The following is a 16,151-nucleotide window of genomic DNA, read 5'->3' as shown; positions in this document are numbered from 1 at the left end:
TGTGGGATTTGATCCCAGGACTCCAAGATCATGTCCTGAGCCGAAGGCAGATGCTCAGCCACTGAGCCACCCAGGCGTCCCAAGAAATAAATAAAATCTTAAAAAAAACCAAACCCAAACCTTAAAATCCTCATCAGATAATTTGAACATCTGATTCACCTCAGTTTCACATCTGTTGATTATATTTTCTAATTAAACTCCGATTATTCTGGTTCTTGGTATGGAGGATTTTTTTATTGCAGCCTGGACATTTTTGGTATACTGAGACTCTGGATCTCATCTAAATCTTCTGTTTTAGCAGGTCTCTTCTGGCATCATTCTGGTCGGGGAAGGGAAAGCGCTACCTTATTTACTATTAGGTAGGGGTGGAAGAAGTCTAGTTTCCCCACTCAACCTTGGTTGACTGATGGAGGGGGAGGGTCTTCTTGTTACTGCTGGATGCGGATGGGAGTTCTGGCTTCCCAGTAGGCCTCCATTGATATCACCCTGGCTGGAAGGTGTGGGAGTGCCTCATTAGTGCTCCCCACATTGCTTCCACTGACACCATGGGAGTGGTGGCCTCGTTACCACTGGGCAGTAAGCCCCCTCTTACACCAACTCAGGAGGGCGGATAGTGATCCCTCATTTCTGCTGGATTGGGGTGGGATAGTGATGATTTAAGGTGTCTCACTACAGCCTGGTGAGGGTAGAAGTTTAGGTTCCTGGTGGGTGTGGGTGGTCTTAACTTCATTTAGAAGTCCCAAAACTGTTTTGACAACTGAAGTTTTTATAATAATTGGAAGTCTGTACTTGGCTCCTTATCTCCCCTCAAACCTTATTCTGTATTTTATTTATTAAATAAGATTTTATTTATTTATTTGAGAGAGATCACAGAAGGAGAGGGAGAAGCGGACTCGCCACTAAACAGAGAGCCCAACATGGGGGCTCCATCCCAGGACCCTGGGACCATGACCTGAACTGAAGGCAGACACCCAATCACCTGAGCCACCCAGGTACCCCTGATTTAAAAAAAAGTATGGTTCTAATTATAAGAGTAGATAAATCATGACTCTGTTGTATGACTTTTTATATGTATGGGTTATGTGACACTAACACTACAAATAAACTACATATTCCTAAATGCTTAAGGTTAAGTATTTAGTTATTTAAAAGGAAGCTAAATTTGTTTTCGTATAATTGAATGGGCTTCTTGTCTGATATTAATGATGGTACTTACATAAATATTTACAAATTATACACTAATTAGTCCATAATCGGACTCAGCACGACACAAATTATATAATTTTAAAATGTTGATTTATCTATGCATATATTAGTCATATCAACTTGGTAAATTCAAACTACTCTCCCCTGCTCCTAGTGTATTAAGTTAGAATTATGAAATAAGAATCTAAATTTAGAATAATGGGATATGTGGCAATGTTGGAATATATGCCTTAAGTAAAAAGTGAATTAGAACTACGTGTTGGGTTTATTTTTATTTATTTTTTAAAAAGATTTCATTTATTTATTCATGAGAGACACACAGAGAGAGGCAGAGACATAGGCAGAGGGAGAAGCAGGCTCCCCTCAGGGAGCCGGATGTGGGACTCAATCCATGAACTCCAGGATTACACCCTAAGCCAAAAGCAGAGCCCAACTGCTGAGCCATCCATTATGTTGGTTTTATAGAGAGGTTGGGAGGGATAAGGAGTGAGTGATTGGCAGAGTGGTGATCAATACATTTAGAACCCAGAAGGTGGGGGCACCTGGGTGGCTCAGTGGTTGAGTGTCTGCCTTTGGCTCAGGCAGTGATTCCGGGGTCTGAGGATGGAGTCGCGCATAGGGCTCCCCACAGGGAGCCTGCTTCTCCCTCTGCCGCTCTTTGTGTCTCTCATTGAATAAATAAGTAAAATCTTTACACACACACACACACACACACACACACACAAAAACCCAAAACCCAGAATGCAAAAGCATAGAAAGGATTTTAGAAATTCCAAGCTTTCTTTGTTTTGAGGTCTTTGAATGTATATTGTGTATCTAGCACTTTACCTACCTTATAGCATTTAATATTCAAGATAATGTTGTAAAATGGATATATTTTTTCACAGATGAGGGCACTGAAGCTCAAACTAGACTAACTTGTGTAGGGTTATCCAGCTATCAAGTTAGGATTTGAACCTAGATTTGTAGGATTTCACAGTTCATGCTCTGGCTCAACTGCTCTGCTTTCCATATGGGTTTTCAGATTCATTTTGCATAGGAATAATCACAAAATCAGGTATCTCACCATTTCTCTCTCCAGTGAGGACCTAAACCTTGGAGGCTTCATACCTATTGTATATACATTTATTTGACAAATTATAAACTATTCTAGATTTAAAAAATTACATAGTGATTTTAAGATTGATGTTACTATATAAAAGTTGTTTCATGCTTCATAATGGAGGATGGATATCTGTAGTTGTATGAGACATGTACTTCCAGCTTAGAGGATAAGTAATTTTCCCAAGGTCACACAGCCTGTGCAGTAAGGAACTGAATCTAAGTCTACCTGACTCCAACACCACCCATTGCATCCACTCAATGCAATTCTGCTATTATCTAGTGATGATTATGTGGTGGGAAAGGTTTTGAGAGGCCTGAGGTGGGTAGCCTTATAATTCCTCAGGGCCTGAGTCAAGAACTGCCAACTCCAGGAAGATGGCCAAATACTGGCTGAATTTTATCTGTGCAAAACTAAGGGTGTGTGTGGAAGGAAAATCTTGGTGTCAAAATCTCCCAGGCTTTGAAGATCGTGTTTTTGATAAAGTTAACAATGCATGTGTGAATTTAGCTGTAGAAGACATTCCACTTCCTATACTCATCCAAATAAAATGGAATAAATACCATAAAGAATGTAAGAAATGGGGGGATCCCTGGGTGGCTCAGTGGTTTAGCGCCGCCTTCGGCCCAGGGCGTGATCCGGGAGTCCCGGGATGGAATCCCACGTCAGGCTCCCTGCATGGAGCCTGCTTCTCCCTCTGCCTGCCTGTGTCTCTGCCTCTCTCTCTGTGTGTGTGTCTTTCATTAATAAAAAAAAAAAAAAAAAAAAAAAAGAATGGAAGAAGTGTTTCAGAGAAAGTAATTAAACATGAAATATAATCTATATGAAACTAGTTTGTTAGTTTAGTTACTGGTCTCAGGGGAACAATTTAAAACCATATCTGTGTGCAAAATCAGTTGGGATTTCTATAGCTTCTCACTGAATACTGCTAGGATTACTGAGTCAGCACTGAATTGTCTTCCTTCTACTTTGAAATCCAAGTTAAATGTATCTTGTCTATTGGCTATGTAATTATAGACAAGAGTCCACATTTATAAAGGAAACCTTGTTACCGTATGTCCATTAATTGCTATTTTCCTATCTCTGAACACTGGAGATGTGCCATGTAACAGATCCATTATATGAGACATACCTTACTAAATTTCTTTTGAAGAGTAACGGACCGAAAGCATGGTTTCTTTTTCTCCCAATTACACTTTGGATTGAAAACCAGACTAGTAACTTTTATATCTAAGGTATGGTCCGAACAAGAAAGTGTTATTGTTGTCTAAGGCATGTTGGGGGTGGGGGTAGAAAAAGCTTTTCTGGGCTGCAAGCTGTGATGAGGGAGGATCTTAACTGTGTCTTCCTTAAGACCTGTCCACAAGCAGCCCCAACTCTTCCATGAAGGACCCCGAGATCAGCAACAGAAACCGAAACCAACATTCTGGAGGTCCTGCTTAACAACTGTTACTATTTTCTTACAATACTATAACGAACTACCGATAAAACGCAGGTAGCACGAAAATTTGGCCCCGAAGTGCCGCCAACAGACCTTCGGCGGTGGGGAGCCGTGATCGGCGAGCCAGACCCCGTGGGCGACTCCTCATTCACTCCGGCCGGGGGTCAGGAGGCCTTTCCCCACTTTCCGCACGGGTGAGGGGATCGGGGCGGGGAGCGCGGGCCTGGCCTAGGGCGGCGCCCAAGCCGCCCTGCCCGGGCAGCAGCCGCCCCGGAGTGCGCTCCTCGCGGAGGCCATTATTTCCAGCGGTGCCAAAAGTGTGCGCCTTCTTCGGAGGGTGGAGGTCAGAGGCCGTGCGCCGCCTCCCGGCGACGCGATCCTTACCAGGCCCTGCGAGGCCCGGGACCCCCGGAGCGCGGGACTGCCGGGGCAGTGGTCTGGGCCCACCACCTAGCTCTCCGGAAGGCAAAGGCCGTACATGGCGTCCTCGCTCACTGCTCACGCTCGCCGCGGGCGGTGCCGGACCTCGCCCTTCCCCACCACTCCCCTCCCCCCGCGGCCCCCCACCCCCCCCATCCCGCCGCGGCTCCCGAGGTGACACGGCCCGGACCCTCCATTCTCTGCCCCACTGTATTTAACTAGCACAACCTAACCGCCTGCTGCCTTTCGGTGACAACCCTTCCCCCCCGACAGACGGGCCCAGCAGCCAACCACCGGCCAGAATTGGCCTGCGTCCCGCTCCCCGTCGGTGGCGGCCTCGGTGGGCGGGGCTCGGCAGCTAGCAAGTTGAGTGGAGCCACGGCTGACGTGAGTCAACAAAGGTCACGTGAGGCGAGCGGGCGGCGACGATTGGCCGCGCTGGCCGGGCGCTGAGGGGGGGGGTCACGGCGGCGGCGTGGGGTTCGCTGTGTGACACAATTACAACAACTTTGTGCTGGTGCCGGGGAAGTTTGTGTCTCCAACGGATCCCCCCCTTGCCCCCCAGCCCCGTGCGCTCCGGCCGTTCCCGCCGTCCCCGCCTGTGGCTGTCCCCCGCCCGCCCCCGCGATGTGACCCTACAGCCGAGCCGCCGCCGCTGCCGACCCGGGGGCTCCGCAGCCCCTGCCGCCGCCGCCTTCACCGCCGCCGCGTTGGGATTTTTCGTCGCTGCCGCCCGCGGCGGAGGAGGAGGTGGCGATAAAGTTGGTGTGCCGGTCCCGCGCGGAGATTGGGGACGTCGTTGCGGGCCCCGGCCCGGGGGGGGGTGTCGGCGTTGGAGTTGTGAATTCGCTGCGTTTCCATGAAATCCTGCGGAGTGTCGCTCGCTACCGCCGCCGCTGCCGCCGCCGCTTTCGGTGATGAGGAAAAGAAAATGGCGGCGGGAAAAGCGAGCGGCGAGAGCGAGGAGGCGTCCCCCAGCCTGACAGCCGAGGAGAGGGAGGCGCTCGGCGGACTGGACAGGTACGGGCCGCCGTCACCCGTCCGGTCGGCTCCGGACGGGCTGGCGCCGCTCTCCGGGGAGGCCCGAGCGCGGCTCGCCTCTGGCGGCGGCGGGGCGGGCACCCCGGGCTTGGCGCTCTCCGTGCCGTAGCGGCCGCCGGGGCCTCGGGCTCGGGCAGGGGTGGATCGGTGGCGTCCCCGGAGCTCTAACGAGCCGCATGTGTCTCTCCCCACAGCCGCCTATTCGGGTTCGTGAGGTTTCATGAAGATGGCGCCAGGACGAAGGCCCTACTGGGCAAGGTAAGGCAGCCCGCGGGCCGGAGCGCGGACACGATCTCTCCGGCCGGCGCCCGGCTCGCCCCGGGCCCCGCGGCCCGGCCGGCGCTCATTGTGGCCACGAACGATGGCCGAGGGGCTTCCGGAAAACTATTTCCTGCCTTTGCTCTTCCCCCACCCCCAGATACCTCGCTTGTACCCTTGCGAAATCGCTCTCTCTTCTTGTAGCTAGAGGAACAGAGGCAGCAAGCTTTGGGGCCCGAGCCCAACTGGGTCGACAAAATCGCCTCTCTTTTTACGGCGTTTTGGAGGTAGAGCGATGATGTCCGAGGTGCCTGATCACTGTCAAGGGATCGTAAATGTGTGCAGATTTCCCCAAATTTCTGACTTAACTTGCCTCCCGTGGTTTTTATTCTTTTCCTTCAGGCACGCTCTTCATAATGTCTACTGTTAACCAAACGTTTTGGGCTTTCCTGTGTCCCTGATCCCAGAAGGGGAAAGTTGCATGTAGTTTAGGGCGGTGAAGAGTTTGCATTGGGCTGTTGACATGCATCTCTACTGGTCTCTCTTTTACCTGAAGTTAGGTGACTTGTTTACTTTTTGGGTCTTTCTGCCATAGAAATCCGGCAGTTATTTGTGAATGTGTATTCTTCCTGGAGTCTCGTTTCCTATGTGTCTGACCGGGAAGGCTGGGGGGGGGGGGATTCGGGGTGTGTTCTCTGTTTATTTGTGTGGAAAGTTGTTGGCACTGTCATTTAGTTAAGTAATGGCTGCTCCTATCGGCCCAAGATGGCGGGACAGGGTGGGAGGAGAAAGTGAAGGGGGGGGTTTGGGGGGGAGGGAGGAGAGGTAAACATGGAAATAAATAGTAGCGATGAATAGGCCCTTCCTTCGGAGTGTAGCTCGATGGTGCTTAATAAAAATTGTCCAAGATGATTAGCATGTAGAATTCTTATACCCTTCTCAAGCTTGGAAGCAGCATTCATAAGCTTGGTAAATGCTTATCAACCTGTAGCACATTTAGTTGCCCATCCGTAAGCTGTTGAACAAAGGCTGTGGAGTCTCGATCTGTCTGCATCAGTTTGTCTCTCCTGACCAAAATATGATTGAAATGATATTTGTATGCTTTCTTAATTGAGGCCGTGGAACTTGGAGTGTGTGCGATAGGTGTTGCATCCGTTAGACATTTTCTTTTCAAGCTGAAATCAGTAGCTTTGCGTTTGACACCTAGCCTTATTGTTAGAATTGAGAAGGAAGTTTGAAATGATTAAAGCCTAAGCATTTTAGTCTTAAGTTGATTTTTTTTTTTTAAACTTAGTTGCCCTCAGTTTTTGTCTGTAGTTCGGTTTGGAAGAGTCACTAATTCCTCTTTATCTGTAATTAACTTCTGTTTTTATTTCAAAGTAACTAAGCGTAAGGGGTTTCAATCACAAATAATGACCAGAGAGCTAAACCGAATTGGCCTTTTCAGTAAGCCTAGTGCCTTTGACTGATACAGAAAACTTGAATTAAACTTTGGCGAAGTAGGTATTAATTAGTTTCATTAAAATTATCACTGGAAAAATGAGTAGTGACTAGCTCTGAAATGATTTAAGCATCAATAATTAAAACCTTAATTTTTTCTGAGTATTTAAAATATTAAAAATAATTACTGTCAAAGTTGTCTTTCCAAAAGATTAAATAAAATATTTAAATGTAAGGAGCATCACTTTATTTTAGAGTGATTATTGCCAGCCTAATTGGGGGTTGGTAAAATTGCTTGCAAAGATAACACATTCGGAAAAGTTTGGCCAAATCTATTGCTTTTGGTTTACGATAATGAAGAAATGAAATCTGATGTTTTATGCAGATAATGTGTAAAATGCTGGTTGATGATTTCATGTCTCCGAATGCTCCTATTTAGTAGATTCACAGCGGATGGTGCTTAACACTGGATTTCAGATTGTAATACTGAATCCTGCGGTTATGTATTATTGTGTTTGAATTTTAGAGAACTCAACATTTTCAAATATTTTTGTGAAAATGTGTGTTACTTTCTTGATGTTTGAATGCAGTAATGTTATAAATGAGAAACTTGGAAAGCTTCATTGTGTTTTGGGGAAGAATTAAGCTTAATAAAATAATCTGATAAATTAAGTATTTCATGGAGCTGACGAAAAAAATTATTACTCAGGCTTTGTGCTTCTGAGGTCCTACCTATTTAGGTCAAGACTCATTAGCCTTAACAGTAAAACATTCTAGAGTATGTGCTTGCAACCTCACGCAATTCTTGTGAGCCTTAACATTTCCAGCGAAATGTGTAATGTAAAGCTTGACATTATATAACCTCGCACCTTGTGTTCAAATTGGATTCTGAATAGAATGAATGAGCTGGGGTCCTGCTTTTGGAAGTATTAAATTATTTAGTTTCACCCATCTTTTGAACAGTCCTGGGGAACAACAGACCTGTTTGTGTGTGTGTGTGTGTGTGTGTGTGTGTGTGTAATGTTGAGCTATGTTGGTTTCAGAATTCTTACTATCTGAGAGTTCTGAAAACGAGTTGGCTTTTCTTTGTTGGGGTTGGTTCAGGCTACTTACCTAGGGCAGGCAGGTAATGGAATTCAATAACTCCCAGAGTTCTCTTCTTAGCTGCTATTTATGTCCTGCCAGTCTTTCACCCCCCAACAAATTTAGTCTGCACCTCCTAGAACTTTCTGATTCAAAAGTAGTAATATAGGGACGCCTGGGTGGCTCAGTGGTTAAGCATCTGCCTTGGGCCCAGGGCATGATCCTGGAGTCCCACGATCGAGTCCTACATCAGGCTCCTTGTGTGGAGCCTGCTTCTCCCTCTGCCTATGTCTGTCTGTCTCTCATGAATAAAAAAAAAAAAAAAAAAGTTTTTTAAAAAAGAAAACAAGTAGTAATATCTAGGTTTCTTAACACTTTTATTCATATATATATAAAATTGGATTTTCATTCAGGTTTTAAAATTCAAATTTGTAGATGTAAAAAAAGATAACTGTTGACTTAAAAAATTTGGAAAGTTTTAAGCATTTAATAAGTGTCTTTTACTTGCCTCTAAACTTGTATGTTCTTTTTCCGGGTGTGACAATACTTAATCCAAACTGCTGATTTCTCTTAGTCTCTGTTTTTGTAAGATTCATTTGTATTAGACTCCTTAAAAGATTTTTTGTTTGTATGATCGCTATTTGATATACAGTGCTTGGGGTTTGGATTAGGAAAATAAATTAATAATATGGTATATTATTTTTGTAGTAATATCTTTATCTTTTTTTTTAAGATTTTATTTATTTATTCATGAGAGACTCAGAGAGAGACAGAGGCAGAGACACAGACAGAGGCAGAGACACAGGCAGAGGGAGAAGCAGGCTCCATGCAGGGAGCCCGATGTGGGACTAGATCCCGGGACTCTAGGATCACACCCTGGGCCGAAGGCAGGCGCTATACTGCTGAGCCACGCAGGGATCCCCTCTTTAAAATATCCTTAAAAGATTGTAAACAGTAAGCGGTTGCTTAATCAGAGTTTGTGAAATACAGCATGATCTTGACCACTTTGCTCTTTAAATTAATGCTCACCATTACTCTTTTGGTAATATAATGATTCAAGATTCTTACATTTAAATTACAGTGGAGTTACTGAAAAGTATTAAGAAATAAAACATTTAAACAAATGAACTGTGGTGACTTTTAGTACATTTTTGAAAATATTTTGGGTTAATCTTGTTATCAGTTGGGAAAGGATTTGAATTAAAGTATCATATAGTAATATATAGCATACATATAGGAAAAATAAATAGAGTAATACTATAAGGTATATTTATAGTAATATAATGCTAAAGGGCTGAGGAATCTTCACATGTGTCAGGGAACTATTGCCTAAGTATATAGTTGTTCATTTTGAAGTATCTTTACATCATTTTTAAGTTTGTCCTGAATATTGTTTTATTGGAACTTCTATTTTTTTGTGATTCTATTTAGTAGAAAGATTATGTAGAATGCCTAGAAGTAGTTATGGATTGTTTACATTTAAAAATGTTCTTTTTTCCTAGGAGATAATTAGTATTAAAATTGGCATTTTTAATTTTTTGGTAATGGAAGTAGTTTAAAATCCATTAAAGCATATATTTTCCTAAATTTGATTTGCTTGCATGTAGATGGTAGGGGGGAATTATTAGGTCAGTCCTAGAGGTGGCTTATTTATACTATAATATTTAGAAGATTATGTGTAAAATTATGTTACTTTTTTTGTTTATAGGCACATAAAAAGATATATTCATTTCTAGTGCTAAAGAAGGTTTAGTGTTTGTGTTGCAAAAGTAACCACAGAATAATGTCATGCCCTGTGTTTAAGAATTAGATCTTAAATTTGATATATTTAAAAAATATTTTCTAGTTTGGAAGGTTACCTTCGTAGATAATTATAGTCATTCTTCACCTCAATAAAGTCTTATGCCATTAGTACATTATTTCCTAAAATTCTGCTACATTCCTGGTAATAAAAGCTATGGAAAGAGATCACAGAAATGTTTGTGTATCTGGGCACAAATTAGAACTGTAGGAATATATAAACAGGTACTATTTAAGTTTGGTCATCTTTTTCACTGGATAGCTGTTTCTGTGGAATCAATTACAAGTTGAAATAACCAGGGAACATTTGACTGCCACCTCTAAATATTTTAGGTTAAGAAAAACTGCCCAAGTGATGGGTTTTTGTGACTTAGATGGTAAGGTGGAGTGATGGGCCACTTGTTTTAAACCAAAGTGAAGGTTCAGTGCTTGGCTAGCTATGGAGTAAAAAAATTGAAATCTGACTTTATTATGTAACATTTAGTTTTTATTTTGTATAGTACCAGTATTCTTTTGCAGATTTGAAAGGGTTTTTGTTAAGTTTATTTTTACTTTGAAACTCATTGTGATACTTTGAGCTCTTTGAAATTAATGACGTTAATGACTGATAACATTGTGCATTATTAATAATATTTTTGAAATGTGGTATCCAGAGAACTAATTTATGTTACAAAAATGCCACCAGATTGTCTAAGAATTGGAATGGTGGTTAGGTTATTTAGGGCCCACATATATTTATTTGTAGACTAGTTAATTAATGTAATTTATTTAATGAATGCAAAATTGATAGTATTATGTACTCATACTGAAGCTTTACACGTATCAGTTTTGCATATATTTTTTAAAGATTTTATTTATTTATTCATAGACACACACACACACACACACACACACACACACACAGAGGCAGAGACACAGGCAGAGGGAGAAGCAGGCTCCATGCAGAGAGCCCGACGTGGGACTCAATCCAGGGTCTCCAGGATCACGCCCTGGGTTGCAGGTCGTGCCAAACCGCTGTGCCACCGGGGCTGCCCAGTTTTGCATATTGTTAAAGGTACATTAGAGCAACAAACATTGACTACATTAAATGCAAGTCTTCTGTGCAGGGAATGTAAAGATAATTTAGATATCCCTTGCCTGCATTGAAAACTTAAGCTCCTTAAGAGGAGTGAGGTAAGTATAAGGATAATGTAACATAGGAATGTCGGTGGTAAAAGAATAGTGTGAAGTGTCCTGAAAGTTTTATGATAAAGGTCAATTTAACAAGTTAGAATGGCTTTTTGCCTGTTTGTTTTTTGGCCAACCATAGAAACCTTGATTAGCAGCAAGCAGGCACAAAAGCAGTCACAGGAACCTGTTTGGGAAGCTTGTGAAGTCCCAGCTCTTTGTCTTTGTAGGTAGTCTAACAAGAACCTTGCTGGTAAGGTGCATTGGAGGCACCTGTAGCAAGATGTCAGTGACAGTGGGCATTATCCCAGAATTACCTGGTGAGCAGTAGAACACAGGGCTGAATGAGACTCTCTTAGAGTACACGTACACTGTGTAGAGTATTGGGATCCTGGGTTTGTGGGTTCTTAAACCCTGTTTGTGCAAAGGTGGAGGGCCTTTACAGTATTTCTAGCCAAGCCACATTAACTTGATCATCACTCACTTCACCGAGGAAAACTTAACATTCAAAACCCCTTGTGCTACCTGACACATTCCAGGACTGACTGAAGTAAAGGCAGGAGAAACATCGCCTTTGCAGGATGCTATCCTGGCTCATGTCCGCATGTCTCTCATTGTTAGATTTAACTATTCTTGGACTGTGTATTCCTGATTTGGGAATTTAAAAAGTTAACAGCCTCTGGATTTTAGGTCATTAGAGTTAACTGATAGTTGCTAGTTTAAGCATCTGAGACCCACCATATTCTGATGTATTTTATTTTTTGAAAACATTTAATGAGAATTTTTATTATGTAACATACTCTCTCTCAGACATTTAAAACTAGATTATTTGATTAAATTTTTAGAGTATACTTGTGAGTTTAATGGAGGGTGGTATTTACATTTGTGAGATATTTCAGAATGGTGTCTGGGCTAGTTTAATTTACAGACAGCCTATTCCATGTTTCAACAGATTATACACTTTGAACACTAGACCCCAGGAAAAAAAGGACCCTTTCTGCTAGCTCCTCATGCCTGGGTACTTTTATGGACTGGACCTTTTTTCTCTGGATTCCTGGTGCTGGAGGTGGGTAGGCATTGATGGCTTCTGCAAAACAGTACTTGCTTTCTTGGATCCCCATTATCAGTTATTTACTCTTGGGGCAGTTGTAAATTGAGTTTCAAATTCTGCCCTAGGTTGGGCCTCAGTAGAATGGCTACTATTAATAGGATGAGGACTATTTCTTGTGTTTCCTGTAGGTGGTGTTTCTTTATTTGGCTGTTAGCAAGGAATCTTGTAATTTTGTTTAGGAAAACATGATTTAAAGTCAAATTTTAGTTTTTAGCAGATGTTGAAGGGATAATCTGTTGTGTGTTCTGTTCGATCTCTGATCTCATTTTATAGTAATATTTGTCTTTGTGTGGTTTCTTGGGATCACTCAAGGATGGGTCAATTTAAGAAGTTCTTTGACCAAGTTTTGGAAGGATACTCAATAAGTAAATAAAGGTCATCTTGGAGTACAAAACCGCTCTGGGATGAGGAGGAGGGGAGATTTTAAACTTTATAGATTTCTGTACTGCTATGTTTTTTTGTTTTTTACTTTAGACATGTATTACTGTACAAATAATACAGTAGGCATCCTGATAGTGAATACACCAGAATTACATTTTGGTTGATTAAAAATGGATTTTATTCTACTGTTTGTGTAGAGATAACTGTAAAGGCTTTGTCAAGTTGAGATACTTTTGAGCTTGATGGTCTTTAAGTGAGGCTAGAGGTGAATGAAGGGATGTACCTACCCTATTAGGTCCTATTTCTTTGCCTTTTAGGTAGCTTTGTGGTAAGTCACTATACAATCTTCCTTTTTTTAATTTTAAGATTTTATTTATTTATTGAGAGGCAAAGAGAAAGCAGGGGGGGGGCAGAGAATCTCAGGCAGACTCCATACTGCATGTGGAGCAGGATGCAGCCCAATCTCATGACCCTGATATCATGCCCTGAGCTGAAATCAAGAATTGGACATTTAACTGACTGAGCCTCCCAGGCAACCCTGCAATCTTCATTTCAAACTTTATAGCATCTGTTTCTTTGATGACTTTCCTTTTGGGTCCCTTTTTGCCCAGGTTGGCATTTGGGACCTAGTAAGAACTGTAATCTGGAAGTTTGGGAGTAATGTCTTATTTGGATGGTTTTAGGGTTCTCAGCCAATTTGTGGGCTGTTTGCCATTTTTTTCTACTATCTTTTATTTGTTGTTGTTTTTTAATCCAGTTCTTCTTTTATTCTATCTTTTCTCTACTTTTCTACATTGCTAAAACTTGCCATTCTGTTAATGTATTTTCTGTAGTTTGATCTGTGGAAGTATTTTGTCTGTGTTAGAATAAATAAAAGATGCTGTTGTTAAGTTTGTTCTCAGGAAGAAGATTGGATTTTGTTATAATTAAGAGGTTTATATGATTCATCTAATACATTCTAATTTAGAACAATGGAAGAAACCCTTTTAGATAATGGATTGTTTTCAGGCTATGGATCTGTTACATTTTGTTTATCAGATCCTTTTCTTCTTTTTTCTTTTAAAGATTTTATTTATTTATTCATGAAAGACACAGAGAGAGAGGCAGAGGCATAGGCAGAGGGAGAAGCAGGCTCCATGCAGGAAGCCAGATGTGGAACTCGATCCCAGGACTCCAGAATCAGGTCCTGAGTCAAAGGCAGATGCTCAACCGCTGAGCCCCCCAGGCGTCCCAAGATCCTTTTCTTCTTTATTTTTTTAATATTTTATTTATTTATTTATGAGAGAGAGAGAGAGAGAGGCAGAGAGGCAGAGACACAGGCAGAGGGAGAAGCAGGCTCCATGCAGGAAGCCTGACGTGGGACTTGATCCCGAGTCTCCAGGATCAGGCCCAGGGCTGAAGCCAGCGCTAAACCGCTGAGCCACCTGGGCTGCCCCCTTTTCTTCTTTAAAAAAGTTTGTTAGGGAAAGTTTCCAGTATTTTCAAAAGCAGAGAAAATCAACCAACCAGCCATCATTGATAATTACCCAGTTCAGCTGTTTTCAACTCATGATTAGTCTTGTTTCATCTATATTTTGCCCCTCACCCCCATTATTTTGAAGGAAATCTCAGGCATCAACCACATCATTTAATCCATAGTTATCGGTTTGCCTCTGAAACATAGGCACAACCCCCTTACTACATATAAAAATAATTTCTTAATAGCAAGTATTTTTTGAGCCTTGATTTTTTTGACGTATGGAAGAATTAGTTCTTTGGAAAACTAGTAGAAAACAGAAAATTAGCTGGATATATGTAAATTTGTATTTTAATATTGTGGAAGGATTCCATAATAGAATATTACACAATATGTGGCAAAAGAGATAATTTTGCCTAAGAACTTTGTGAATCTTAGTTGATTGAGTCTGGGTCATTTATACATTTAGGGGAAATTTGTTTTTAAGATACACTAGTTAAAATAAGTGTTTTAAGTTTTTGAAGTTCAAGTATCAGAATGAGAACTAGAAAAGCTTTTGGTTTTACTTGCTTATTACGTATTTACTGACCTGCTGTGGATGAGGCACTGTGCCAAGTCCTTGGGCAACAACTAAGACCTGGCCCCTGCCCCTGCAGTCTTTGGAGAAAAATGGCAAGACTGAGTGATCATATGTTGTAGTAAGTACAATAATCAAGATATCTGCAGAGTGTTATGAGCTCTCAAATGATAGAGTCAATAAAACATTAAAAAATTTTGATTATGGGTAGTTTAAGCAATACACAAAAATCCCAGCATCTTGGATCAGTTAATTTTGACTGGAGAAGTAAGTAGATGAGAGAAACTCCACAAAGATGTAATCTTTGGTCTTGGTTATCCAGCATGAGTAGAAGTTTATCAAGAGGAAGGAAAGGGCAAAGAGTTGGAGGTATGAAGTTAAATGGTGTTTGAGGAGTTGTGAAATAGTCTAGTGTTGGTGAGGGTGTCACGGTGGGATTAGGAGAAAGTATCTGAGCATGTGAAGGCCCATATCACTATAGGCAGGCCCTAGGAGGTTTTGGGAGGTCACTGAATTTAACTCTCTAATGAGGGAATTGACATAACCAGAAGTAGGTTTTATGGGAATGTTATTAGCTACAGTGAGATAAAGCAGAGGGGAAAGGATCCTAGTATTGTTGGTTAGATAGCAATGTATGGATTTAGGAGTAGAATTCTGCTTCTGCCACTTACTAGATGTGTGATCCTTGGACAGATTATTTCATCTTTCAGAGGCTCAGCTTTTTCATCTGTAAAATGGAAGTGGTAATAGATTTCTGGCAGGTGGTTGGTTGCATTTTGTGTTAGGAAAGAAAATGCTTGGCATTGGGCCTAGCATGGAAGGTGCTCAGTACAAGATACATGTTATCATCATCTTGGGAAAGACCGTTAAGTTTAAACTAAGGCTGTAGTTTAGGAGTGAGGGGTGGAGATAGAGGCAGATTTGGAATCTCTGGTAAAGAATCCTAACATCTCACTACTTTGGTTTTCTTTCTTTCACCACATCTGTCTCCTTTCTAAGGAGACTCTGTTCTAGATTTTCTTTACTCACTCTGCCTCCAATTTGCACATAAACTTGACTGCCACTTGATTACTTGGGCATCTTGAAGGCACCTTAAACTGAACATATGCAAACTGAATTTATCATCATCTTTGATATTTCATATCTTAATGAATGGCACTTAACCATTACCTTTGCCAGAAACCTTGGAGTGATTCTTGACTCCTTTTTCTTAGCTTATAAAGTCCTAATAGTTCGCCTAGGTTGTCATTTCTACATCTTAAATTTCAAGTCTGTTTCTCTCCATTCTTACTGCTATTATTCTAATTGCAGCCATGATCCTATCTTTGACTTTTGAAATAGCTTCATATAGTTTTTTTGAATATGTATGCTTGTGCATAGTATAGTACAAAATTTAAAAGTTATGAAGGGTGTTAACAGTGAAAAGAAAATCCCCCTCCCACACCATCTCCCAGTTATTTTGTTCCTTTTATCAGGCAGCCACTGATAAAAGACATATTGGGTAACTTCATGTTTCAACACATATACAAGCATATTCCATTGTATTCTCCTCCTCCCCCACACAGATGAGGTCATAGCGTATACCAGTCATTAAAATACTTTGTTAATTTTACTGTTTGCTGTATGAAACTGTTAATAGTTTCTATGTTGAATTGTCTTGGGTTTGAG

The 16,151-nt window shown here is 41.7% G+C and overlaps 1 protein-coding gene across 10 annotated transcripts in view; it reads left to right on the top strand.

Moving 5' to 3' along the window:
- The first annotated feature begins 4,660 nt into the window (after positions 1–4,660).
- The window catches only part of KDM6A (lysine demethylase 6A), a 213,688-nt gene continuing 202,197 nt past the window's right edge, over positions 4,661–16,151 (top strand). For 3 of the 10 annotated variants that reach the window (XM_072816711.1, XM_072816712.1, XM_072816710.1), the window contains exons 1-2: positions 4,881–5,189; positions 5,405–5,468. In XM_072816711.1, coding sequence (XP_072672812.1) covers positions 5,029–5,189; positions 5,405–5,468 — 225 coding nt within the window. In that variant the 5' untranslated portion in view covers positions 4,881–5,028. Of the gene's footprint in view, positions 5,190–5,404; positions 5,469–11,910; positions 12,025–16,151 lie in introns of all 10 variants that reach the window. The other 7 variants (XM_072816717.1, XM_072816716.1, XM_072816715.1 and 4 more) reach the window with 4 other exon arrangements.

This window comes from Canis lupus, chromosome X, assembly GCF_048164855.1.
Source record: "Canis lupus baileyi chromosome X, mCanLup2.hap1, whole genome shotgun sequence".
In the NCBI taxonomy this organism is placed as follows: Eukaryota; Metazoa; Chordata; class Mammalia; order Carnivora; family Canidae; genus Canis; species Canis lupus.
The sequence above is the reverse complement of the archived record's forward strand: the minus strand, read 5'-3'. Positions and strand labels throughout refer to the sequence as shown.